General features: G+C 40.8%; 2 protein-coding genes across 3 annotated transcripts in view; one reads left to right on the top strand and one right to left on the bottom strand.

Moving 5' to 3' along the window:
- The first annotated feature begins 8,825 nt into the window (after positions 1 to 8,825).
- LOC139760404 (2-oxoglutarate and iron-dependent oxygenase JMJD4-like) overlaps positions 8,826 to 27,946 on the top strand; it is a 38,186-nt gene continuing 19,065 nt past the window's right edge. The window contains exons 1-5 of one of the 2 annotated variants that reach the window (XM_071683556.1): positions 8,826 to 9,596; positions 12,766 to 12,911; positions 14,876 to 15,024; positions 18,207 to 18,359; positions 18,619 to 18,733. In XM_071683556.1, the coding sequence (XP_071539657.1) occupies positions 9,365 to 9,596; positions 12,766 to 12,911; positions 14,876 to 15,024; positions 18,207 to 18,359; positions 18,619 to 18,733 (795 nt within the window). In that variant the 5' untranslated portion in view covers positions 8,826 to 9,364. Of the gene's footprint in view, positions 9,597 to 10,242; positions 10,362 to 12,765; positions 12,912 to 14,875; positions 15,025 to 18,206; positions 18,360 to 18,618; positions 18,734 to 27,946 lie in introns of those variants that run through there. The other variant, XM_071683557.1, reaches the window with a different exon arrangement.
- The window catches only part of LOC139760405 (uncharacterized oxidoreductase ZK1290.5-like), a 120,014-nt gene continuing 110,586 nt past the window's right edge, over positions 18,519 to 27,946 (bottom strand). The window contains exon 10 of the mRNA XM_071683559.1: positions 18,519 to 18,730. The gene's annotated coding sequence lies outside the window, so the exon portion shown is untranslated. The remainder of the gene's footprint in view (positions 18,731 to 27,946) is intronic.

Genomic DNA, 27,946 nt, shown 5'->3' with positions numbered 1-27,946 from the left:
TCTCTTCACCCCAACATTCTCTCTTTTTTTCTGAAAACCTCTACATATCTTCACCTTTGCCTCCACAAGATAATGATCATACATCCCTCCAGTTGCATCTCTCAGCACATTAACATCCAAAAGTCTCTCTTTCAGGTCTATCGATTAACAAGTAATCCAATAACACTCTCTGGCCATCTCTCCTACTTACATACTTATGTATATCTCTTTTTAAACCAGGTATTTCCAATCCCTGGGGATAGGGGAGAAAGAATATTTCCCACATATTCCCTGCGTGTCGTAGAAGGCGACTAAAAGGGGAGGGAGCGGGGGGCTGGAAATCCTCCCCTCTCGTTTTTTTTTAATTTTCCAAAAGAGGGAACAGAGAATTGGGCCAGGTGAGGGAATTCCCTCAAAGGCCCAGTCCTCTGTTCTTAACGCTACCTCGCTAATGCGGGAAATGGCGAATAGTTTGAAAGAAAAAAGAAAGAAATTTCCAATCACTAGTCCTTTTTCAGCACACAAATCTACAAGTTCTTCACCATTTCCAATTACAACACTGAACACCCTATGCACACCAATTATACCCTCACCTGCCACATTACTCACCTTTGCATTCAAATCACCCATCATTATAACCCAGTCTCGTGCATCAAAGCTGCTAACACACCCACTCAGCTGCTCCCAAAACACTTGCCTCAAGATCTTTCTTCTCATGACCAGGTGCATAGGCACCAATAATCACCCATCTCTCTCCATTCACTTTCAGTTTTACCCATATCAATCTAGCGTTCACTTTCTTGCACTCTATCACATACTCCCACAACTCCTGCCTCAGGAGTAGTGCTACACCTTCCTTTGCTCTTCATGAGCTTCATTACATCCAGAGCCAAAACATCTAGGTTCCTTTCCTCAAACATACTACCTATCTCTCTTTTTTCTCATCTTCGTTACATTCACACACATTTAGACACCCCAATCTGAGCCTTCGAGGACTTCTGTTTCCCCTTTTAGAAAGTTATAATACAAGGAGGGAAGGGTTTCTAGTCCCCCACTCCCATCCCCTTTACTTGCCTTCTAGGACACGTGGCAAATCGATGGGAAGTATTCTTTCTCCCCTATCCCCAGGGATATATATTTATATATATATTTATATTTAATGATACTCTCTCACCCCAACTCTCATTTGCCCTTTTTTTCACCTCTTGCACCTTTCTCTTGACCTCCTGTCTCTTTCTTTTATACATCACCCACTCAATTGCATTTTTTCCCTGCAAAAATCGTCCAAATGCCTCTCTCTTCTCTTTCACTAATACTCTTACTTCTTCATCCCACCACTCACTACCCTTTCTAATCAACCCACCTCCCACTCTTCTCATGCCACAAGCATCTTTTGCACAATCCATCACTGATTCCCTAAATACATCCCATTCCTCCCCCACTCCCCTTGCTTCCATTGTTCTCACCTTTTTCCATTCTGTACTCAGTCTCTCCTGGTACTTCCTCACACAGGTCTCCTTTTCAAGCTCACTTACTCTCACCACCCTCTTCACCCCAACATTCACTCTTCTTTTCTGAAAACCCATACAAATCTTCACCTTAGCCTCCACAAGATAATGATCAGACATCCCTCCAGTTGCACCTCTCAGCACATTAACATCCAAAAGTCTCTCTTTCGCACGCCTGTCAATTAACACGTTATCCAATAACGCTCTCTGGCCATCTCTCCTACTTACATAAGTATACTTATGTATATCTCGCTTTTTAAACCAGGTATTCCCAATCATCAGTCCTTTTTCAGCACATAAATCTACAAGATCTTCACCATTTCCATTTACAACACTGAACACCCCATGTATACCAATTATTCCCTCAACTGCCACATTACTCACCTTTGCATTCAAATCACCCATCACTATAACCCGGTCTCGTGCATCAAAACCACTAACACACTCATTCAGCTGCTCCCAAAACACTTGCCTCTCTTGATCTTTCTTCTCATGCCCAGGTGCATATGCACCAATAATCACCCACCTCTCTCCATCAACTTTCAGTTTTACCCATATTAATCGAGAATTTACTTTCTTACACTCTATCACATACTCCCACAACTCCTGATTCAGGAGTATTGCTACTCCTTCCCTTGCTCTTGTCCTCTCACTAACCCCTGACTTTACTCCCCAGACATTCCCAAACCACTCTTCCCCTTTACCCTTGAGCTTCGTTTCACTCAGAGCCAAAACATCCAGGTTCCTTTCCTCAAACATACTACCTATCTCTCCTTTTTTCACATCTTGGTTACATCCACACACATTTAGGCACCCCACTCTGAGCCTTCGAGGAGGATGAGCACTCCCCGCGTGACTCCTTCTTCTGTTTCCCATTTTAGAAAGTTGATACAAGGAGGGGAGGATTTCTGGCCCCCCGCTCCCGTCCCCTCTAGTCGCTTTCTACGACACGCAAGGAATACGTTAATTTTAGGGAGAATAAAAAGATGTTCTGGAAGGAGGTAAATAAAGTGCGTAAGACAAGGGAGCAAATGGGAACTTCAGTGAAGGGCGCAAATGGGGAGGTGATAACAAGTAGTGGTGATGTGAGAAGGAGATGGAGTGAGTATTTTGAAGGTTTGTTGAATGTGTTTGATGATAGAGTGGCAGATATAGGGTGTTTTGGTCGAGGTGGTGTGCAAAGTGAGAGGGTTAGGGAAAATGATTTGGTAAACAGAGAAGAGGTAGTGAAAGCTTTGCGGAAGATGAAAGCCGGCAAGGCAGCAGGTTTGGATGGTATTGCAGTGGAATTTATTAAAAAAGGGGGTGACTGTATTGTTGACTGGTTGGTAAGGTTATTTAATGTATGTATGACTCATGGTGAGGTGCCTGAGGATTGGCGGAATGCGTGCATAGTGCCATTGTACAAAGGCAAAGGGGATAAGAGTGAGTGCTCAAATTACAGAGGTATAAGTTTGTTGAGTATTCCTGGTAAATTATATGGGAGGGTATTGATTGAGAGGGTGAAGGCATGTACAGAGCATCAGATTGGGGAAGAGCAGTGTGGTTTCAGAAGTGGTAGAGGATGTGTGGATCAGGTGTTTGCTTTGAAGAATGTATGTGAGAAATACTTAGAAAAGCAAATGGATTTGTATGTAGCATTTATGGATCTGGAGAAGGCTTATGATAGAGTTGACAGAGATGCTCTGTGGAAGGTATTAAGAATATATGGTGTGGGAGGAAAGTTGTTAGAAGCAGTGAAAAGTTTTTATCGAGGATGTAAGGCATGTGTACGTGTAGGAAGAGAGGAAAGTGATTGGTTCTCAGTGAATGTAGGTTTGCGGCAGGGGTGTGTGATGTCTCCATGGTTGTTTAATTTGTTTATGGATGGGGTTGTTAGGGAGGTAAATGCAAGAGTTTTGGAAAGAGGGGCAAGTATGAAGTCTGTTGGGGATGAGAGAGCTTGGGAAGTGAGTCAGTTGTTGTTCGCTGATGATACAGCGCTGGTGGCTGATTCATGTGAGAAACTGCAGAAGCTGGTGACTGAGTTTGGTAAAGTGTGTGGAAGAAGAAAGTTAAGAGTAAATGTGAATAAGAGCAAGGTTATTAGGTACAGTAGGGTTGAGGGTCAAGTCAGTTGGGAGGTGAGTTTGAATGGAGAAAAACTGGAGGAAGTGAAGTGTTTTAGATATCTGGGAGTGGATCTGGCAGCGGATGGAACCATGGAAGCGGAAGTGGATCATAGGGTGGGGGAGGGGGCGAAAATTCTGGGGGCCTTGAAGAATGTGTGGAAGTCGAGAACATTATCTCGGAAAGCAAAAATGGGTATGTTTGAAGGAATAGTGGTTCCAACAATGTTGTATGGTTGCGAGGCATGGGCTATGGATAGATTTGTGCGCAGGAGGATGGATGTGCTGGAAATGAGATGTTTGAGGACAATGTGTGGTGTGAGGTGGTTTGATCGAGTGAGTAACGTAAGGGTAAGAGAGATGTGTGGAAATAAAAAGAGCGTGGTTGAGAGAGCAGAAGAGGGTGTTTTGAAGTGGTTTGGGCACATGGAGAGGATGAGTGAGGAAAGATTGACCAAGAGGATATATGTGTTGGAGGTGGAGGGAGCAAGGAGAAGAGGGAGACCAAATTGGAGGTGGAAAGATGGAGTGAAAAAGATTTTGTGTGATCGTGGCCTGAACATGCAGGAGGGTGAAAGGAGGGCAAGGAATAGAGTGAATTGGAGCGATGTGGTATACCGGGGTTGACGTGCTGTCAGTGGATTGAATCAAGGCATGTGAAGCGTCTGGGGTAAACCATGGAAAGCTGTGTAGGTATGTATATTTGCGTGTGTGGACGTATGTATATACATGTGTATGGGGGGGGGTTGGGCCATTTCTTTCGTCTGTTTCCTTGCGCTACCTCGCAAACGCGGGAGACAGCAACAAAGTATAAAAAAAAAAAAATATATATATATATTTATATATTTATCTATTTTGCTTTGGCGCTGTCTCCTGCATTAGCGAGGTAGCACAAGGAAACAGATGAAAGAATGGCCCAACCCACCCACATACACATGTATATACATACACGTCCACACACGCAAATATACATACCTATACATCTCAATGTATACATGCATATACACACACAGACATATACATATATATACATGTACATAATTCATGCTGTCTGCCTTTATTCATTCCCATCGCCACCCTGCCACACATGAAAAAACAACCCCCTCTCCCACCATATGCGTGAGGTAGTGCTAGGAAAAGACAACAAAGGCCACATTTGTTCACACTCAGTCTCTAGCTGTCATGTAATAATGCACCGAAATCACAGCTCCCTTTCCACATCCAGGCCCCACAAAACTTTCCATGGTTTACCCCAGACGCTTCACATGCCCTGGTTCAATCCATTGACAGCACATCGACCTTGGTATACCACATCGTTTCAATTCACTTTATTCCTTGCACGCCTTTCACCCTCCTGCATGTTCAGGCCCCGATCGCTAAAAATCTTTTTCACTCCATCTTTCCACCTCCAATTTGGTCTCCCACTTCTCCTCGTTCCCTCCACCTCTGACACATATATCCTCTTGGACAATCTTTCCTCACTCATTCTCTCCATGCGACCAAACCATTTCAAAACACCCTCTTCTGCTCTCTCAAACACACTCTTTATATTACGACACATCTCTCTTACCCTATTATTACTTACTCGATCAAACCACCTCACACCGCATATTGTCCTCAAACATCTCATTTCCAGAACATCCACCCTCCTCTGCACAACTCTAGCCCACGCCTTGCAACCATATAACATTGTTGGAACCACTATTCCTTCAAACATACCCATTTTTGCTTTCCGAGATAACGTTCTCGACTTCCACACATTCTTCAACGCTCCCAGAGCTTTCGCCCCCTCCCTCACCCTATGATTCACTTCCGCTTCCATGGTTCCATCCGCTGCCAAATCCACTCCCAGATATCTAAAACACTTCACTTCCTCCAGTTTTTCTCCATTCAAACTTACCTCCCAATTCAATTGTCCCTCAACCCTACTGTACCTAATAACCTTACTCTTATTCACATTTACTCTCAGCTTTCTTCTCTCACACACTTTACCAAACTCAGTCACCAGCTGCTGCAATTTCCCACACGAATCAGCCACCAGCGCTGTATCATCAGCGAACAACAACTGACTCACTTCCCAAGCTCTCTCATCCACAACAGACTGCATACTTGCCCCTCTTTCCAAATTCTTGCATTCACCTCCCTAACAACCCCATCCATAAACAAATTAAACAACCATGGAGACATCAAACACCCCTGCCGCAAACCTATGTTCACTGAGAACCAATCACTTTCCTCTGTTCCTACACGTACACATGCCTTACATCCTCAGTAAAACATTTTCACTGTTTCTAACAACTTGCCTCCCACACCATATACTCTTAATACCTTCCACAGAGCATCTCTGTCAACTCTATCATATGCCTTCTCCAGATCCATAAATGCTACATACAAATCCATTTGCTTTTCTAAGTATTTCTCACATACATTCTTCAAAGCAAACACCTGATCCACACATCCTCTACCACTTCTGAAACCACACTGCTCCTCCCTACTCTGATGCTCTGTACAAGTCTTCACCCTCTCAATCAATACCCTCCCATATAATTTCACAGTAATACTCAACAAGCTTATACCTCTGTAAATTGAGCAGTCACTTTCATCCCCTTTGCCTTTGTACAATGGCACTATGCAAGCATTCTGCCAATCCTCAGGTACCTCACCATAAGTCATACGTATATACATTAAATAACGTTACCAACCAGTCAACAATACAGTCCACCCCTTTTTTCATAAATTCCGCTGCAATACCATCCAAACCTGCTGCCTTGCCGGCTTTCATCTTCCGCAAAGCTTTTACTACCTCTTCTCTGTTTACCAAATCATTTTCCCTAACCCTCTCACTTTGCACACTACCTCGACCAAAACACCCTATATCTGCCACTCTATCATCAAACACATTCAACAAATCTTCAAAATACTCACTCCATCTCCTTCTAACATCACCACTACTTGTTATCACCTCCCCATTCGCCCCCTTCACTGAAGTTCCCATTTGCTCCCTTGTTTTACACACTTTATTTACCTCCTTCCAAAACATCTTTTTTTTCTCCCTAAAGTTTAATGATACTCTCTCACCCCAACTCTCATTTGCCCTCTTTTTCACCTCTTGCACCTTTCTCTTGACCTCCTGCCTCTTTCTTTTATACATCTCCCACTCATTTGCATTTTTTCCCTGCAAAAATCGTCCAAATGCCTATCTCTTCTCTTTCACTAATACTCTTACTTCTTCATCCCACCACTCACTACCCTTTCTAATCAACCCACCTCCCACACTTCTCATGCCACAAGCATCTTTTGTGCAAGCCATCACTGCTTCCCTAAATACATCCCATTCCTCCCCCACTCCCCTTACCTCCTTTGTTCTCACCTATTTCCATTCTGTACTCAGTCTCTCCTGGTACTTCCTCACACAAGTCTCCTTCCCAAGCTCACTTACTCTCACCACTCTCTTCACCCCAACATTCTCTCTTCTTTTCTGAAAACCCCTACAAATCTTCACCTTCGCCTACACAAGATAATGATCAGACATCCCACCAGTTGCACCTCTCAGCACATTAACATCCAAAAGTCTCTCTTTCGCACGCCTATCAATTAACACGTAATCCAATAACGCTCTCTGGCCATCTCTCCTACTTACATACGTATACTTATGTATATTTCGCTTTTTAAACCAGGTATTCCCAATCACCCGTCCTTTTTCAACACATAAATCTACAAGCTCTTCACCATTTCCATTTACAACACTGAACACCCCATGTATACCAATTATTCCCTCAACTGCCACATTACTCACCTTTGCATTCAAATCACCCATCACTATAACCCGGTCTTGTGCATCAAAACCACTAACACACTCATTCAGCTGCTCCCAAAACACTTGCCTCTCATGATCTTTCTTCTCATGCCCAGGTGCATACGCACCAATAATCACCCATCTCTCTCCATCAACTTTCAGTTTTACCCATATCAATCTAGAATTTACTTTCTATCACATACTCCCACAACTCCTGTTTCAGGAGTAGTGCTACTCCTTCCCTTGCTCTTGTCCTCTCACTAACCCCTGACTTTACTCCCACGACATTCCCAAACCACTCTTCCCCTTTACCCTTGAGCTTCGTTTCACTCAGAGCCAAAACATCCAGGTTCCTTTCCTCAAACATACTACCTATCTCTCCTTTTTTCTCATCTTGGTTACATCCACACACATTTAGACACCCCAATCTGAGCCTTCGAGGAGGATGAGCACTCCCCGCATGACTCCTTCTTCTGTTTCCCCTTTTAGAAAGTTAAAATACAAGGAGGGGAGGGTTTCTGGCTCCCGTCCCCTTTAGTTGAGGAATGCGTGGGAAGTATTCTTTCTCCCCTATCCCCAGGGATAGGGGAGAAACATATACTTCACTTAATTCATACTGTTTGGAAGGTAAACAGTAAGTTCAGATGGCTATAGAGCTATAGGAATCTGACCTTGTGTGGGACAGGTCACATTAACATTAGTTTGATCCCTATAACCTTATTAACATCAAATCAAACATATTTGCAAAACTTGGATTCAGTCACATCAAAATTTTACAATGCATGGCATCATTTGGTTAAATCTAACATTAATAAAGGAAATAAGGTTTTTCTATACCATACAGGATTCATCTGTGTATTGTCTGACAAACTGAATAAAACTCTATAGAATGTGAACAAGTGCCTGGTGAATGTCTTTCTCAACCATCCACAGAATGGTCACGAATCTAATGCCCTCATACTATTACATGTGAGGACAATAGCAAATGATAACAGGATGCTGTACACATTCCTCCTGACTATTATCTAGATTTGGATGAAAATGTTTGTCACACAACTGGTCGTTTCGAGTTTTCATCCAAAAATTTCCCTCTCCTTTAGTCATACCCACTTTGTGAAAACTTAGTGTGTGTGATTGGGGATGTTATACCTAAAATCCCACTCTGTATCAACTCTTACACATTGTAGGGAGTCCAATGGGACAAATTTTGTTAAATAATACTTTGTAAAACATGCATCCACATTTTGAAATTTTACAAGTTTAGTGCCAGACTCAATAAGCACCTGCTAGATGTGGAGATATATTACAACCACATTAACTTAAAAAAAATAAATGAAATAGTTCTATTACACAGCATAAGCAGTAGATGAGTCTGTTGAAGTGAGAATCAAAAGTAGCACTTTAACCCTTTAAGGTTCATTAGTTACTTTTAAGTATTGCTTGTAGTCACACTTCATGGCTGTTTGCCCCACAGAATGTTGACGGTCAGATTGGTGAGCTACTCAAGGAGACCAAAGATGAAGGAAGAGCTGCTACCCATAGGATCATCTCTACCTTCAGAGTCCTGCCTTTTTTCTCCAGCACCATTACTACAGTTTATCACCCTGTGCCACAATTGTCTTCATCCTTATTTTTTCCCTATATGGGAGAACGGCTACAAGCACTAATGTGATGTGGCACAAGAATTCTGATGGCTTCCTTAATTACACTTTTCCTATGTCATCGGGTAGCACCTCTCATCTAACCACTGTAGACGGGCCTCACGTACTACTGCCACTAGCCTTCATACAGTACAACAACAAAGTGCAATGCAAAAAATATGACTGATATCTTCATCGAAACTTTCGTCACCATTGTATTCTATAAATATTAGATAAAACTAGTTTTGCACAATTTGGTGAGCATTTCATTCCCGTCTGGTGTGAGTGGTGCAACAGGCGTATGTTGTATGTTCGTTTTGTTTACATGGCCAGATGATCGACCTGGCCAGCTGGGAGCCAAACACACATGGCCAAAACACGGAAAAAATCACGACATTTCCGCGTATTTCCGAGCCGATAACCTACGATTATTTCTTCAGAGAATTTCTGGAGAAAAACAAACCATGTGTGTTTTCCAACAGCTTCACCAAGGAATGGCGGGCGAGAAGTGACTGGGTTACACCCAGCTCCACACCCGATGTTCACTACCTCAAACAAAATTTTGGTATTTATGCATTTTGTTACTTTTTACGGTAATATTCATAAATGAATTACAACAGATAATAGAGACACGGTACTTAAGCCATATCAATTAGAAGATTGATAGAACTTTATTGAATGCATCAAAGAATATACTAATGATGGCATTATATAGCATAAAATTCAGCTCATCACCAAATATATGAATTATCCTCTCCAGCTTGCTTTATGTTTGTTCTTTATTTCATACTGCATAAATTTCCTCTATTACGTTGGACCTGTGGAAAACTTTGCATTTATTTTCTCTATGAACATCCAGACATAGTGGCACAATATTATTTCAACAAAACAATCATTCATTATTCAAGTGTATTTTAGGGATATGATTTTATCATTTGATTTGATGGACAAAATTTAAATCCATAGATTAATTAGGGGAACATTATTAATACATATGTTTAAGAATAACATAATATTAATACATATGTTTAAGAATAACCTTAACATTGGTTGGGTATGATATTTTGTGTTTTCTGCGTCATTTTAATTAACCTAACCCAGATAAATTAGTATTCTGAGTCTTAAGTTTGCATATGGAAATTTATTCTGCCATATATAACAAGGATTGAAAAAGAGGGCAAATGAGAGTTGGGATGAGAAAGCATCATTAACCTTTACAGAGAATAAAAAGATGTTTTGGAAGGAGGCAAATAACTTGCATAAGATATGAAAACAAATGGGAACATAGGTGAAAGGAGCAAGGGGGGGAGAGATGAAGTGAGGAGATGGAGTGAGTATTTTGAAGATTTGTTCAATGTGTTCAATGATAGAGTGACAGATGTAGGCTGTTTTCGTCTGGATGGTGTGTGAAGTGAGAGGGTCAGGGAGAATGGTTTGGTTAAGAGAGGAGAGGTAGTGAACGCTTTTGTGGAAGATGAAATCTGGAAAAGTAGCGGGTTTGGATGGTATTGCAGCTGAATAATAAAGAAAGGGGGTGACTGTATTGTTGACTGCTTGGTAAGGATATTCAGTGTATGTATGGATCATAGGTAGGTGCCTAAGGATTGGTGGAATGCAAGCATAATGCCACTGTACAAAGGCAAAGAGGATAAGGATGAGAGTTCAGACTAGAGGCATAAGTTTGTTGAGTATTCCTGGAAAATCATACTGGAGGGTATTGATTGAAAGGGTGAAGACATGTACAGAGCATCAGACTGGGGAGGAGCAGTGTGGTTTCAGAAGTGGTAGAGGATATGTAAATCAGATGCTAGCTTTGAAGAATGTGTGTGAGAAATACGTAGGGAAACAGATGTATCAGTATGTAGCATTCACGGATCTGGAGAAGTTATATGATAGGGTTGATACAGATGCTTTATGGAAGATCTTAAGAGTATATGGTATGGGAGATAAGCTGTTAGAAGCAGTGAAAAGTTTTTACCAGGGATGATAGGCATGTGTACAAGTAGGAGAGAGGAGAGTGATTGGTTCTCAGTGAGTTTCAGACCCTGGCAGGAGTGTGTGATGTCCCCATGGTTGTTTAATTTGTTTATGGATGGGGTGGTTAGGGAGTTAAATGCAAGAGTTTTGGAGAGAGGGGTGAGTATGCAATCTGTTGGGGATGAGAGGGCCTGGAAAGTGAGTCAGTTATTGTTTGCTGATGATACAACACTGGTGGCTGATTTGAATGAGAAACTGCAGAAGTTGGTGACTGAGGTTAGAAGTGTTTGAAAGGAGAAAGTTGAGAGTAACTGTGAATAAGAGCAAGGTTATTAGGCTCAGTAGGGTTGAGGGACAAGATATTTGGTATGTAAGTTTGAATGGAGAAAAATTGGAGGAAGTGAAGTGTTTTAGATATCTTGGAGTGACTTAGCAGTGAATGGAACCATGGAAGTGGAATTGAGTCACAGGGTGGAGAAGGGGTCAAAGGTTCTGGGAGCGATGAAAAATGTGTGGAAGGAGAGAACATTATCTCAGGGAGCAAAAATGGGTATGTTTGAAGGAATGGTAGTCCAACAATATTATATGATTTCTAGGTATGGGCTGTGGATGGGGTTGTATGGAGGGTGGATGTGTTGGAAATGAAATGTTTGAGGACAATATGTGGTGTGAGGTGATTTGATTGAGTAAGTAATCTAAGGGTAAGAGAGATGTATGGAAATAAAGAGAGTGTTGCTGAGAGAGCAGAAGAGGATGTGTTAAAATGGTTAGGGCAGATGGAGAGAATGAGTGAGGAAAGGTTGACAAAGAGGATATGTGTGTCAGAGGTGGAGAGAACAAGAAGTAGGAGACCAAATTGGAGGTGGAAGGATTGAGTGAAAAAGATTTTGAGCAATCAGGGCCTGAACATACAGGAGGATGAGAGGCGTGCAAGGAATAGAGTGATTGGAACAATGTGGTATACTGGGGTTGACGTGCTGTCTATGGATTGAACCAGGGCCTATGAAATGTCTGGGGGCAAACCATGAAAAGGTCTGTGGAGTGTGAATGTGGACAGGGAGTTGTGGTTTCAGTGCATTACACATGACAGCTAGAGACTGAGTGGGAACGAATGTGGCCTTTTTTTTTTGTCAGTTTTCCTGGCATTACCTCGCTGAAGCAGAGGTAGCAATGCTGTTTCTTGTGGGGTAGGGTAGCACCAGGAATGGATGGAGGCAAGCAAGTATGAATATGTATATGTGTATATATGTATGTGTCTGGGTGTTTATGTGTATATATATTTATTTATTTATTATACTTTGTCGCTGTCTCCTGCGTTAGCGAGGTAGTGCAAGGAAACAAACAAAAGAATGGCCCAACCCACCCACATGCACATGTATATACATACACGTCCACACACACACATATACATACCTATACATCTCAACGTATACATATATATATATATACACAGACATATACATGTATACACATGTACATAATTCATGCGGGGGGAGGTGGGTGTTATTTCATGTGTGGTGGGGTTGCAATGGGAATGAATAAAGGCAGACATTAAGCTAGTATGATTCTTTCCAACATATTTTTTCTTGCTCAAGGAGTTAATAATATAACCACATATGAAATATGATCTGCTAAGTCCATAAATGATAGTATTCCATTAAATTTTAATGTAATGTATGGTTCCTATAATTGCTGTGCAATATAGATTCATGACATGTGTATCCTTCCATATCAATGAGAAATGATCTACTGTTCAGGTGAAGCAGAAGTCCCAGTAGCAGACTGTGACCAGAAGCACTACGACTCACAAGAGAAAAAAACTTACAAGCTTGAGGAATATATAGAATACTGGAATGGTCAGAGGGAAACATCATCTGGAAGGAAACAGTGTCTTTATCTAAAGGTATTTTTCTTTCGCTACCTCGCTGTCGCGGGAAATGGCGGATAGTATGAAAAAAAAAAAAAAAAAAAAAAAATTTTTCTTTCTCTGTCATACTTAAATGGGAGATAGTAGTATTCAGCAATAGGCAGTTTGAAGAACCTATTCCATTGTATGAAAGAAAATCTCAGTTCAATAACCTCCTGTGCATTTTACAACAAATATCTGTTAACTGAAATGGGAATTTATATATGAGAAGCAAGGGTTTACTCATAATACATTTTCAAAGGATGCTTACATGTCTATTTGGATATGGTATGATTTTTGATACTGTAGAGAATTTCTTATTTTGTGATATTATTGAGCTTTAAGCTGTTTTATAATCTATTTATAACTTACCCCATTCACTGTTGCCAGAGCAGTTTGATTTTCTGTCTGCACTGTTGAGTTTTAATTTGATTACTGAAAAAAATGATGTTTTCAATTCATACTTGATTGTCATTACCTGAGTTAGTAAGGTAGCACCAGGAACAGACAGAGAAAGGCTGCATTTGCTCACATCCGTTCCCTAGCTGTCATTGTAATGCACTAAATCCACAGCTCAAGAGACCTTTCTATGTTTTACCCCAGCCACTGCACATGCCCTCGTCCAGTCCATTAACATTATGTTGAACCCAGTATTCAACATCATTCCAATTTACTCTATCCTTTGCATGCCTTTCACCCTCCTGCATGTTTGGGCCCCAATCACTCAAAATTTCTTCACTCCATCCTTCCATCTTCAGCTTGGTCTCCCCCTTGTCCTTGTTCCCTCCATTCCTGAAACAGACTTGAGTATCATGCACGAGCTACATGATGGCTGTGTTACACATGATCCATCAACATCACTAGTGTATAAATGTTAATTATGATAATCAATTTGAGAGACTTTTTATTTCTTTATTGTCTTTAATGTGTTATAAATGGTTGCTCTATAATGCTTTGAATATCAAATTGTAAATCTAATTATTTATTTAGATATTTTACACCTTTTCCAATTGGAACTCCCTCATAGGGGTGGCCACAGCAACAGAGTCTCCATAACTAAAGAACTCAGTGCCGCTTTTTAGCTTTTAGTGCCTCACCCTTAACAGGTCACTGGCAGATGGCAAGTCTAGCACAGTGATTGCAGAGGCTCCTACCTAATGTTATTACATCTTCACTGTTACAAAGTGATTATTTATCAATTTGTGAGTTTTTCATCTTTTTTTTTTAAATTCATTTGTTCACAAAAGATTGCTGCATAATTCTTTGTATGCCAGGTTACAAATCTTATACCATCATCACATTATGAAGCAAGGATGTATACATTGATTAATATGTAATGTTACACATGACAGCTGGAGAATAGAAGTGAGCAAATGAGGCCTTTTCTTTATGTATTCCTGATGTTACCTCAAAACTGTAGGAAATAGAGAACAAGTATGAAAGAAAGAAAAATGGTATATAATATATAGTTTTTTCATACTTAATTGCTGTTTCCTGCATTAGCAAGTTAGTGCCAGGAACAGAAGAAGAAAGGCTACATCCAGTCACATTCATTCTCTCGCTGTCATGTGTAGTGCACCAAAGCCACAGCTCCCTCTCCACAATCAGGCCCCACAGACCTTTCCATGGTTTACCTCAGATGCTGTACATGACCTAGTTCAGTCCATTTAAGAGCACATCTACCCCTGTATATCACGTTGTTCCAATTCACATTATCCTCTGCACTCCTTTCTCTCTCGAGCATGTTCAGGCCCCGAATGCCCAAAATCTTTTTCACACCATCCTTCCATCTCCAGTATGGTCTCCTCATTCTCCTTGTTCCCTCCACTTCTAACTCATATATCCTCTGTCAAACTTTCCCAACTCATTCTCTCCTTATGAGTTATGAGGAATATGCAAAATGCATACACATTTTGGAGCAAAATTGGCTGCATTGTCTAATGTTATTGCAACCTTTTCAGGACTGGCACTTTGTGCGAGCGTTCCCAAATTATCATGCTTATACAACACCCCAGTATTTTGCATCTGATTGGTTGAATGAATTCTGGGAAGTCAGGGAGGATATCCAGGATGATTATCAGTTTGTATATATAGGGCCAAAGGGAAGCTGGTGAGTAATATTCTAAGTAGAGTGATCAAAACTAACTCTTTGGAATTTTATGCAAATGCTAGAATTTTGTGGATAGTAACTCAAACGTTTTTTCTGTCTGCTACAATTTTGACAAATTCCAGTTTGAGAATCTTCATTAATACTGAGTAAAATTTTAAAACTTCTGTGATGTTTCAGTTGGCTTTGTACAGTTTTAACCTCTGATATAAACCATTTGAATCTGATTATGGAAATATTACACCAATGTCTTATTTTCAAGATTGTTAATGGTACCTTATACATAGTTTAGAGTGTATGATGTGCATATGCTTTCAGTCTGCATAACCAAATGTAAGTTAACTGAAGCAGATTGACCCATGCTGAATTTTTTCTAAAAGCCATGGACATTCCATTTCCCTGTAAGGTCATCCTTCTTTTAAGGATGATATTGCATTAAGTAGACAAATGTATTTGTTTGTCTTTGTAAAGGGATTCAGATTTGATAATGAAATATGATTTGTTTCACACCTCAAACTCATAAGTATCATTTGGCTGAAAATACACAGTTGAGGTATTACAAATGTTACAACTGGGAAGCTGTGATAAATACTAGTTAACTAATCATACAAGAGCTTAAGATTAGGTTGAGCTGGATACTTCCACACTTTGGATAAGCATATGGGTGAGGTAAATGTGGATAGCCACAGTGGCAGATACAAAACTATGTTTACAGAGGTAATGTTATGTATTATAACTTATGGCTTGATTGAACATTAAGTGATGAATAGTTACAGTAATACAGCAGTTGACATACCACCTAGCCAAACTAACAGGAAACTGAGCTGTTCACTTGCATAGCTGTGTATTTGTTCATAGATTATTTATGAAGTTAACAATGGAAGGTATAGTGCTGTTCTTATATCTGTCCGTATGAACTCTGATTACAAGTTGATTGTAATGGCAAATGGCAGTCCTAGCTGGAGGGGCATCATGGAGAGATCTTCATGATGGGGATGTTAGCAGTTTATTGCCAAACTGCCATATGAGCTGCTGTTGTAGGTCAATGGTAGACACATTCAGTGAAATGAGTGCCTCTTTGTAGGTAGTGTAATAAGGGCCCAGGATGTTTCTGCTTGCCCATTTCTGTATTCTTTCTAGTTGGTCCCTCTGTGTAGCAGTTAATGAGCAGGACCAGGCAAGGGAGGCATTGGTGAGTTTAGGTAGAATGGAGAAGATATAGACATTCCTGAGCTCAGTTGGTGGGACACCTAGTGGTTTCAGTTGGTGGATATGGTACAGAGTTGAGGAAGACTTGATGATGATGACGACGACTCTTCCAGTTTAAACTGTCATGTATCGTGACACCAAGAAGTTTGAAGCCTCTGACCACATGGTGGATGTCAGAGTGTAGTGTGATATCAGATCAAGGGTCGTACTGTTGTGATCAAGTGTCGTACCTTCGTGCTCAAGGCTCTTACCGTCATGCAACCATATCTGCATCTACACTGTGGTGCCTTAAAAAAGAAAACAACCAAGCATCCAGGTCGATATGCATCATCAGTCTTGGTGTGGTTAATGGTGATGTCTTTGGCCATAGTCCACTCCTGAAGGTTGTTGATGATGTGCTGATGGGTACTGAAGTCAGTAGAGTATATTATCATGCCACTAGATATGTGTATTATATGCAGAGGTGTGGAATTATGTATTTTTTTTCTGTCAAAGATTTAAAGACTGACTACTGCAACCTGATGTAGAATTTTGGGTATTTATGATCCATGTATAAATCTGTTTTTTTCATACTTGTTCACTGTTTCTGGCTTTAGCCAGGTAGTGTCAGGAACAGACAAGGAAATGGCCTTGTTCTCATTTGGTCACATCCATTCTCTGGCTTTCATGCGTGATGCACCAAAACCATAGCTTCCTATCCACAATGAGGCCCCACTGATCTTTCCTTGGTTTCCCCCAGCTTATTCAAATGCCCTTGTTCAGCCCTTTGACAGCACATCATCCCCTGTACATCACATGCTCCAGTTCACACTTTCCCTTGCATGCCTTACACTCTCCTGCATGTTCAGGCCTCAAACACTTAAAAACCTTATTTTCTCCATCCTTCCATCTCCAATTAAGTCCCCGCTTTCTCCTTTTCCCCTCCACTTCTGACACATATAACCTTTTTGTCAACCTGTCCTCTCTCATCCTCTACATATGTTCAAACCATTTCAGCACACTTTCTTCAAGTCTCTCAGATGTACTCCTCTTATTAGCACACCTCTCTTGTAGCCTATAATGTTGTACTTCAACCTACATCATCCCTCAGATATTTCATCACCCTCATGAGTACACTTTCATCTGCAACTCATGTTTTGTGTCCGTACAACAGTCACAGTTGTTTTACCTTCACACATGCCCATCTTAGGTCTTCCAGATAATGACCACTTTTTTCACATATTCCTTAATGCTTCCAGATATGAACGATAAATATCTTTTCAAGTTAGAACTATTAGTCTTGATTAAAACTGATATATTGTATTACAATAACAGTTAGAATTTATTATCAAAGGCAAATACTTGTTATACCTTAGATTGAACACAGATCAGTTACATTCTGTATGACTTTTTCATATGAAACTGAGAGTACAATATCTTGTAAGGGTCACTATATGAATATGCCTGATTAAAATCTGTGGAATACATCCACCATCTTCGAGGCTTCCTTTTATCTATGACCCATGTCTCACATCCATCCAACATTATTAGGACTACTATGCCTTAAGACATACCCATCTTTGCCCTTACAGACAGTGACTTCTCTTAGATTTTTACTTGAATTAAATGAAGAACAGGGAGCCCCTCCCTTAGTGCAGTGGTTTGTGTTGCCCGGGTTTAAGTCCCGGATACTGTAGAGAAACTGCCACTATGAGTGGATACCTGGTATAGCCTTGGATGTGTATGTTTATATATAAAGACATGGTATGTATATAATGTTACGAGATCAGGTAGCATAATGTAATTGTTGTTTCTGTGCTTGAACATGATGTGGACCATGGGTATTTATTGTTGCCAGATCACTTACCCTTTTTGCTTGGGTTTTTTTGTTACTTGGATAGGCATATTGAATTGAAGATCTTACTTGTTTGTTTCTAGATTTCTGATGTCCAGGTTTTTGTTGTTATACCTGTATCAAGAAACATAATCTGTTTCAGGACACCATTTCATGCTGATGTCTTCCGATCATATAGCTGGTCAGCCAATGTTTGTGGCCGGAAAAGATGGGTATTTTACCCTCCAGGAGAAGATCAGTTTTTACGAGACCCATTTGGCACACCCATATATGATGTAGATTCTGCTGAACTGAGGTGTAATCTTACTCTTTTATGTTTTCAAAGAGGCCTTGAGTAATATATTTAAAATATCTGTTTACATGAGCTAAATGTTATATTGTATGGTACATATGTATTATGTTTGATTTCAGAATGGTATTAAAAACGTGCATACAAAACCAAAGGAAAAATAAGTTCTTTTTAACCTTCTACTTACAGATATTTAATGAAATTTGTGAAAACACAGAAGACAGAAAGAACTTGAATGGTTATACATTTACTTTGTTATCCTCAGTGATGCCTCTAAGTATCCAAAAGCACCTTCAGCAATAGGCCGTGTGGAGGTCATTCAGGAGCAGGGTGAAACTATATTTGTTCCTTCAGGATGGCACCATCAAGTCTGGAACCTAGTAAGAGCATTTTCAGTACTTAATTTTGTTTCATGGCTCTTAGTAGATGTCGATGTAATATCTCATGAATCTTGGTCATATATTGCAGTGGCTCTTTAGTCTTAGTAAACAGCGTTAACTAAACTAGATATTGCCAAATATCACATATATATAGTGAGCTCTATTGATGTGATGATATTAGCTGGTCTAGGGGCCTTAATACGGTACAGTGGTGATAACCCTGAACCTACCAAAGTGTTTAACAATCAGTCAAAAAAGATCTCAACTGTAGAACTGGCCACTCCCTTAGGATGGAAAATTAAAGCTTACTTTTTATATTACATACACTCTTTCCATAATTATTTCATAAGTAAATAGTCTTCACTTAAAAGAAAGTTCATAGGTAAAAACAGTTAAAAGTAGTTCAGAGGTAAAAGAGTTATTAGCTTATTGGGCCTCTGAGAGAGGGGTGCAGGGGATCCAAAAGGGGGCCCGGGAATTTCCTGTGATCTCAGAAAAGAGAGAAATCAACAAGCGCTCCATTCCACCCCTCTCTCACCTTCCATACCCTTTTTAGCCTTACAGCTCATGGCATAAAACTGTAGTGGATAAAAACAGGATGACTAACGGAGAAGAGAAGGGGACCCAAAAGAAACTTTGTACCCCATGATAAAATTCCTCTCAGAGGCCCTGACTTCAGTACTTTCTTGGAATATTTCCACCCATCCCCTTCCTTACTGCTAGCAGTAGAGCAAACAAATCTTACAGGATAAACACACTTGAGAGCCTTTGTTCTTCTTTCCATATATGCCCTCTTGTGTATGAATAATTTTTACATCTTACCTCTATAATCTGAATATTTATGCATTTTCCAAAACTTACCCTTTATGATATCTTTGGATGATACTTTGATTTTACAATAACATTGTTTATACCCTACTATTTCCTCCCATCTTGACTCGGTTGGAACAGTTTCTGCCCCTTTTGTATTACATATATGTTGCTAGACCTCTGTATCTCCTCTATGGTGAATGTGTTTCTTTGCTTGTTTAAACCTTCTATTTAAACATTGATTCCCTCTTTTCCCTCATGCTGGAACACAATTTGTTGCTCCCTTGTAGTAGATTCTGCAGAAATTGTTATAACTGCCCATTTGCAAAATTTGGAGTCTGGCTTCTTGATCCAGCTCCTTTGAGTAGGTGTTTGTCTTCATAGTTGTCTTTCCTTTACTTTGTTCATATCTAAATCATCTCTTTATTTTTAAACACTCCTCTTCCACTATATAATTTGTCTCAGGCACCATGTGATCACTTTCTAAGGCAGGTCTATAGATACTGTTTACAACTTCATCGCTACTTTATTTGAAGATTAGACTAAACTGTAATGGCATGTTTGCAGCTGTAACTCGTGAACTTTGATGCATGTTGGCACGAAAAAACTTGCACATTCTGGGAACTAGAATTTCCATGAGTTCTCATGTGTGTACATCTAAGTTTATCCAGTTTCCTTTATAATTCAAATCCTTGAATTTAAGATTTTTTCACTATTCAAACTTCAATTTCCCTCATGCTACACTATCTTGATTTCTATAGTTTGTTAAAAAAAATTATCCACACTCATGTGACTTTTTTTGAGGATTGTATGTTAACAGGGTTTCTCGCAAATTTTATCAAACAATGTTTTCTCCACAATGTATTTATAAAAGGTCCACTGTTTACAAATATGTTTTATGATTCTATTCTGTCCATCACCAGTAAGGATTATATTTTTTTTTTATTATACTTTGTCGCTGTCTCCCGCGTTTGCGAGGTAGCGCAAGGAAACAGACGAAAGAAATGGCCCAACCCCCCCCCCCCATACACATGCATATACATACGTCCACACACGCAAATATACATACCTACACAGCTTTCCATGGTTTACCCCAGACGCTTCACATGCCTTGATTCAATCCACTGACAGCACGTCAACCCAGGTATACCACATCGCTCCAATTCACTCTATTCCTTGCCCTCCTTTCACCCTCCTGCATGTTCAGGCCCCGATCACACAAAATCTTTTTCACTCCATCTTTCCACCTCCAATTTGGTCTCCCTCTTCTCCTCGTTCCCTCCACCTCCGACACATATATCCTCTTGGTCAATCTTTCCTCACTCATTCTCTCCATGTGCCCAAACCACTTCAAAACACCCTCTTCTGCTCTCTCAGCCACGCTCTTTTTATTTCCACACATCTCTCTTACCCTTACGTTACTCACTCAATCAAACCACCTCACACCACACATTGTCCTCAAACATCTTATTTCCAGCACATCCATCCTCCTGCGCACAACTCTATCCATAGCCCACGCCTCGCAACCATACAACATTGTTGGAACCACTATTCCTTCAAACATACCCATTTTTGCTTTCCGAGATAATGTTCTCGACTTCCACACATTCTTCAAGGCTCCCAGAATTTTCGCCCCCTCCCCCACCCTATGATCCACTTCCACTTCCATGGTTCCATCCGCTGCCAGATCCACTCCCAGATATCTAAAACACTTCACTTCCTCCAGTTTTTCTCCATTCAAACTCACCTCCCAATACCAGTAAGGATAGTCCACCCTTTCCTCTGCCTTTTTCCCCTTTTTTTTTATTTCAAAAACCCTAGTTAAATCACATGCAGTTATTGATTTGATACCTTTTTTGAGTTTTGCGTCCACTTAACTTGTGATGTTTGTTTTAATCTCACCTGCTTGATCCTTAATTCAAGTTCTTTACCATTCCCACCAATCCATTAGTGTTTGTATATTATTCTTATTACAGACTTTTTGTTTCCTCGGGTTCCTGTTGAGGGGAATTCTCTTTTATAACTTTCTTCAAGATATTTGCACCAACTCTCTCTTGTTATGTACCTTTGAAATATACCATTCAGAATTACTTTATAAAGTGTGTGAAAGAAGAAAGTTAAGAGTAAATGTGAATAAGAGCAAGGTTATTAGGTACAGTAGGGTTGAGGGTCAAGTCAATTGGGAGGTGAGTTTGAATGGAGAAAAACTGGAGGAAGTGAAGTGTTTTAGATATCTGGGAGTGGATCTGGCAGCGGATGGAACCATGGAAGCGGAAGTGGATCATAGGGTGGGGGAGGGGGCGAAAATTCTGGGAGCCTTGAAGAATGTGTGGAAGTCGAGAACATTATCTCGGAAAGCAAAAATGGGTATGTTTGAAGGAATAGTGGTTCCAACAATGTTGTATGGTTGCGAGGCGTGGGCTATGGATAGAGTTGTGCGCAGGAGGATGGATGTGCTGGAAATGAGATGTTTGAGGACAGTGTGTGGTGTGAGGTGGTTTGATCGAGTAAGTAACGTAAGGGTAAGAGAGATGTGTGGAAATAAAAAGAGCGTGGTTGAGAGCAGAAGAGGGTGTTTTGAGATGGTTCGGGCACATGGAGAGAATGAGTGAGGAAAGATTGACCAAGAGAATATATGTGTCGGAGGTGGAGGGAACGAGGAGAAGAGGGAGACCAAATTGGAGGTGGAAAGATGGAGTGAAAAAGATTTTGTGTGATCGGGGCCTGAACATGCAGGAGGGTGAAAGGAGGGCAAGGAATAGAGTGAATTGGAGCGATGTGGTATACCAGGGTTGACGTGCTGTCAGTGGAGTGAATCGGGGCATGTGAGGCGACTGGGGTGGGCCATGGAAGGCTGTGTAGGTATGTATATTTGCGTGTGTGGACGTATGTATATACATGTGTATGGGGGAGGGTTGGGCCATTTCTTTCGTCTGTTTCCTTGCGCTACCTCGCAAACGCGGGAGACAGCGACAAAGCAAAAAAAAAAAAAAAAAAAAAAAATTGTGTGTGTGTGGGGGCGGGGGGTATTCTTACCCTCCTGGGGCCCAATCTCTTGAACTTTAAAGTCTACCCTCATACAACAATTGAAACTTCCATATGCAGTCCACATTCACAACTTCTTAACTAATTTTGTACCATTTATCCAATACCTTTATACTTAAAAAGTAGTTCTTTACATGTTTTCCAGTATTTATTGCTAAATTTCATGTTATAGTCTCCAGTTGTTCTACTCTCATACAACAATCGAAACTTCCATATGCAGTCCACATTCACAACTTAACCAATTTTGTACCATTTATCCAATACCTTTATACTTAAAAAGTAGTTCTTTACATGTTTTCCAGTATTTATTGCTAAATTTCATGTTATAGTCTCCAGTAGTTCTATCCTTGCATCTTTCAAAGAAATGTTTCTTGTCTACATAATCAAGCAAATTTAAGGCCTCGAGCCTTTCCCTGTAACTCAGCTCTTAATTCTGGTACCATCTTTATTGCCTGCCTTCTGTTAGTTCTTTGTGCATCTTTAAGTGCAGTAACCAAACTTGAGAACCATATTCTGGTTTTAGCCTTATGTAGGGCATGAGCAACTTGCTGAATATTTCCCTAACCATATTCATGAAAGCAATTCAAATATCTACCTGCAGACAGTTAGTCTCCCTTACAATCTGTTTGTAGGTTTGTCTCTTGACTTCCCTGGTGTCTTCCTCCATATCATATATAACTCAGTTGGCATCCCTTCCCTCTTGTGCACAATATCTTTATTCTTCTTGCCTTATCAATTTCTTTAGTCTTTGCCCACAACTTCCAGTGAATATAAAATTTAGTTCTAGTCTTATTCTATCTGGATTCATTTTGATTTTGCAGACCAATTATTATGACTGATCTGTCTTTCCCACTCATTTCTAAGTATTCTGTTGAAGTATGTTTTCAGTTTATTGCCTGTAATTTCCTCAAATTTGTCATCACTCATTTTGTTTGTTTGTGAGTGCGTATTTTCTTACCTATTTGTTATTATCTATTTATACAGTACAGGGAGGGCGTTTTATGCTCTTGAGGGCCCATCCATTGAACATTCTCTCCTATCATGAAGCTTCTTAAATTTATGTTTTTTTTTTTTTTTTTTTTTTTTTTTATACTTTGTCGCTGTCTCCCGCGTTTGCGAGGTAGCGCAAGGAAACAGACGAAAGAAATGGCCCAACCCCCCCCCCATACACATGTACATACACACGTCCACACACGCAAATATACATACCTACACAGCTTTCCATGGTTTACCCCAGACGCTTCACATGCCTTGATTCAATCCACTGACAGCACGTCAAACCCTGTATACCACATCGCTCCAATTCACTCTATTCCTTGCCCTCCTTTCACCCTCCTGCATGTTCAGGCCCCGATCACACAAAATCTTTTTCACTCCATCTTTCCACCTCCAATTTGGTCTCCCTCTTCTCCTCGTTCCCTCCACCTCCGACACATATATCCTCTTGGTCAATCTTTCCTCACTCATTCTCTCCATGTGCCCAAACCATTTCAAAACACCCTCTTCTGCTCTCTCAACCACGCTCTTTTTATTTCCACACATCTCTCTTACCCTTACGTTACTCACTCGATCAAACCACCTCACACCACACATTGTCCTCAAACATCTCATTTCCAGCACATCCATCCTCCTGCGCACAACTCTATCCATAGCCCACGCCTCGCAACCATACAACATTGTTGGAACCACTATTCCTTCAAACATACCCATTTTTGCTTTCCGAGATAATGTTCTCGACTTCCACACATTTTTCAAGGCTCCCAAAATTTTCGCCCCCTCCCCCACCCTATGATCCACTTCCGCTTCCATGGTTCCATCCGCTGACAGATCCACTCCCAGATATCTAAAACACTTCACTTCCTCCAGTTTTTCTCCATTCAAACTCACCTCCCAATTGACTTGACCCTCAACCCTACTGTACCTAATAACCTTGCTCTTATTCACATTTACTCTTAACTTTCTTCTTCCACACACTTTACCAAACTCAGTCACCAGCTTCTGCAGTTTCTCACATGAATCAGCCACCAGCGCTGTATCATCAGCGAACAACAACTGACTCACTTCCCAAGCTCTCTCATCCCCAACAGACTTCATACTTGCCCCTCTTTCCAGGACTCTTGCATTTACCTCCCTAACAACCCCATCCATAAACAAATTAAACAACCATGGAGACATCACACACCCCTGCCGCAAACCTACATTCACTGAGAACCAATCACTTTCCTCTCTTCCTACACGTACACATGCCTTACATCCTCGATAAAAACTTTTCACTGCTTCTAACAACTTGCCTCCCACACCATATATTCTTAATACCTTCCACAGAGCATCTCTATCAACTCTATCATATGCCTTCTCCAGATCCATAAATGCTACATACAAATCCATTTGCTTTTCTAAGTATTTCTCACATACATTCTTCAAAGCAAACACCTGATCCACACATCCTCTACCACTTCTGAAACCGCACTGCTCTTCCCCAATCTGATGCTCTGTACATGCCTTCACCCTCTCAATCAATACCCTCCCATATAATTTACCAGGAATACTCAACAAACTTTTTTTTTTTTTTTTTCTTTTTTTTTTTAATACTTTGTCGCTGTCTCCCGCGTTTGCGAGGTAGCGCAAGGAAACAAACGAAAGGAATGGCCCAACCCCCCCCCCCCCATACACATGTATATACACACGTCCACACACGCAAATATACATACCTACACAGCCTTCCATGGTTTTCCCCAGACGCTTCACATGCCCTGATTCAATCCACTGACAGCACGTCAACCCCGGTATACAACATCGCTCCAATTCACTCTATTCCTTGCCCTCCTTTCACCCTCCTGCATGTTCAGGCCCCGATCACACAAAATCTTTTTCACTCCATCTTTCCACCTCCAATTTGGTCTCCCTCTTCTCCTCGTTCCCTCCACCTCCGACACATATATCCTCTTGGTCAATCTTTCCTCACTCATTCTCTCCATGTGCCCAAACCACTTCAAAACACCCTCCTCTGCTCTCTCAACCACGCTCTTTTTATTTCCACACATCTCTCTTACCCTTACGTTACTCACTCGATCAAACCACCTCACACCACACATTGTCCTCAAACATCTCATTTCCAGCACATCCATCCTCCTGCGCACAACTCTATCCATAGCCCACGCCTCGCAACCATACAACATTGTTGGAACCACTATTCCTTCAAACATACCCATTTTTGCTTTCCGAGATAATGTTCTCGACTTCCACACATTCTTCAAGGCCCCCAGAATTTTCGCCCCCTCCCCCACCCTATGATCCACTTCCGCTTCCATGGTTCCATCCGCTGCCAGATCCACTCCCAGATATCTAAAACACTTCACTTCCTCCAGTTTTTCTCCATTCAAACTCACCTCCCAATTGACTTGACCCTCAACCCTACTGTACCTAATAACCTTACTCTTATTCACATTTACTCTTAACTTTCTTCTTCCACACACTTTACCAAACTCAGTCACCAGCTTCTGCAGTTTCTCACATGAATCAGCCACCAGCGCTGTATCATCAGCGAACAACAACTGACTCACTTCCCAAGCTCTCTCATCCCCAACAGACTTCATACTTGCCCCTCTTTCCAAAACTCTTGCATTTACCTCCCTAACAACCCCATCCATAAACAAATTAAACAACCATGGAGACATCACACACCCCTGTCGCAAACCTACATTCACTGAGAACCAATCACTTTCCTCTCTTCCTACACGTACACATGCCTTACATCCTCGATAAAAACTTTTCACTGCTTCTAACAACTTGCCTCCCACACCATATATTCTTAATACCTTCCACAGAGCATCTCTATCAACTCTATCATATGCCTTCTCCAGATCCATAAATGCTACATACAAATCTATTTGCTTTTCTAAGTATTTCTCACATACATTCTTCAAAGCAAACACCTGATCCACACATCCTCTACCACTTCTGAAACCACACTGCTCTTCCCCAATCTGATGCTCTGTACATGCCTTCACCCTCTCAATCAATACCCTCCCATATAATTTACCAGGAATACTCAACAAACTTATACCTCTGTAATTTGAGCACTCACTCTTATCCCCTTTGCCTTTGTACAATGGCACTATGCACGCATTCCGCCAATCCTCAGGCACCTCACCATGAGTCATACATACATTAAATAACCTTACCAACCAGTCAACAATACAGTCACCCCCTTTTTTAATAAATTCCACTGCAATACCATCCAAACCTGCTGCCTTGCCGGCTTTCATCTTCCGCAAAGCTTTTACTACCTCTTCTCTGTTTACCAAATCATTTTCCCTAACCCTCTCACTTTGCACACCACCTCGACCAAAACACCCTATATCTGCCACTCTGTCATCAGACACATTCAACAAACCTTCAAAATACTCATTCCATCTCCTTCTCACATCACCACTACTTGTTATCACCTCCCCATTTACGCCCTTCACTGAAGTTCCCATTTGCTCCCTTGTCTTACGCACCCTATTTACCTCTTTCCAGAACATCTTTTTATTCTCCCTAAAATTTACTGATAGTCTCTCACCCCAACTCTCATTTGCCCTTTTTTTCACCTCTTTATGTATGCTGTCTTTATGAAACATGTATTCATTCATTTTATTCCATTCATGCACCACTCTTACACTATTAAAAATTACTTTAAAATTTTTTGTTTAATATTTCTTGCTTTGTTTAGTGGATATCCCCTACATCTTTCAAAGAACTGTTTACTGTCTGCATTATCAACCTGGCTTAAAAACATAAAGGTTGTGATCATGTCATCCCTCACTCTTCTCTCGTGCAAGGTGGGCAAGTTGAAGGCTTCTAGCCTTTCCTTGTAATTTAACTGTCTCAATTCTGGCCCCATCATTGTTGTCCTACTCTGGACCTTCTCTATAAGCACTTTGTGCTTCTTTAGGTGCTGTGACCAAATTTGAGAAGCAATTCTAGTTTTGGCCACATGTAGGATATGAACAGCTTGCTAAATATTTCCCTATCCTTATATTATTTTTTTAATGATAGTTGAGATGGCATGGGCAGCTGAGGCCCTAATCAAAGCCATCCCATTAATGCAGGGGCTGGGAACCTTCCCTTCTTGTATTTCAATTTCTAAAAGGGGAAACAAGAAGGAGTCAAGCAGGGAGTGCTCATCCTCCTTGAAGGCTCAGATTATAAATATGTGTGGATGTAACCAAGATGAGAAGAAAGGAGAGATAGGTAGTATGTTTGAGAGAAGAAACCTGGATGTTCTGCCTCTGAGCTAAACAAAGCTCAAGGGTAAAGGGGAAGAATGGTTCGGAAAAGTCTTGGGAGTAAAGTTAGAGGTTGGTTAAAGGACAA

This window comes from Panulirus ornatus, chromosome 36, assembly GCF_036320965.1.
Source record: "Panulirus ornatus isolate Po-2019 chromosome 36, ASM3632096v1, whole genome shotgun sequence".
Lineage (NCBI taxonomy): Eukaryota > Metazoa > Arthropoda > Malacostraca > Decapoda > Palinuridae > Panulirus > Panulirus ornatus.
Note: the sequence above shows the minus strand (reverse complement) of the source record. Positions and strands in the feature narration are given on the sequence as shown.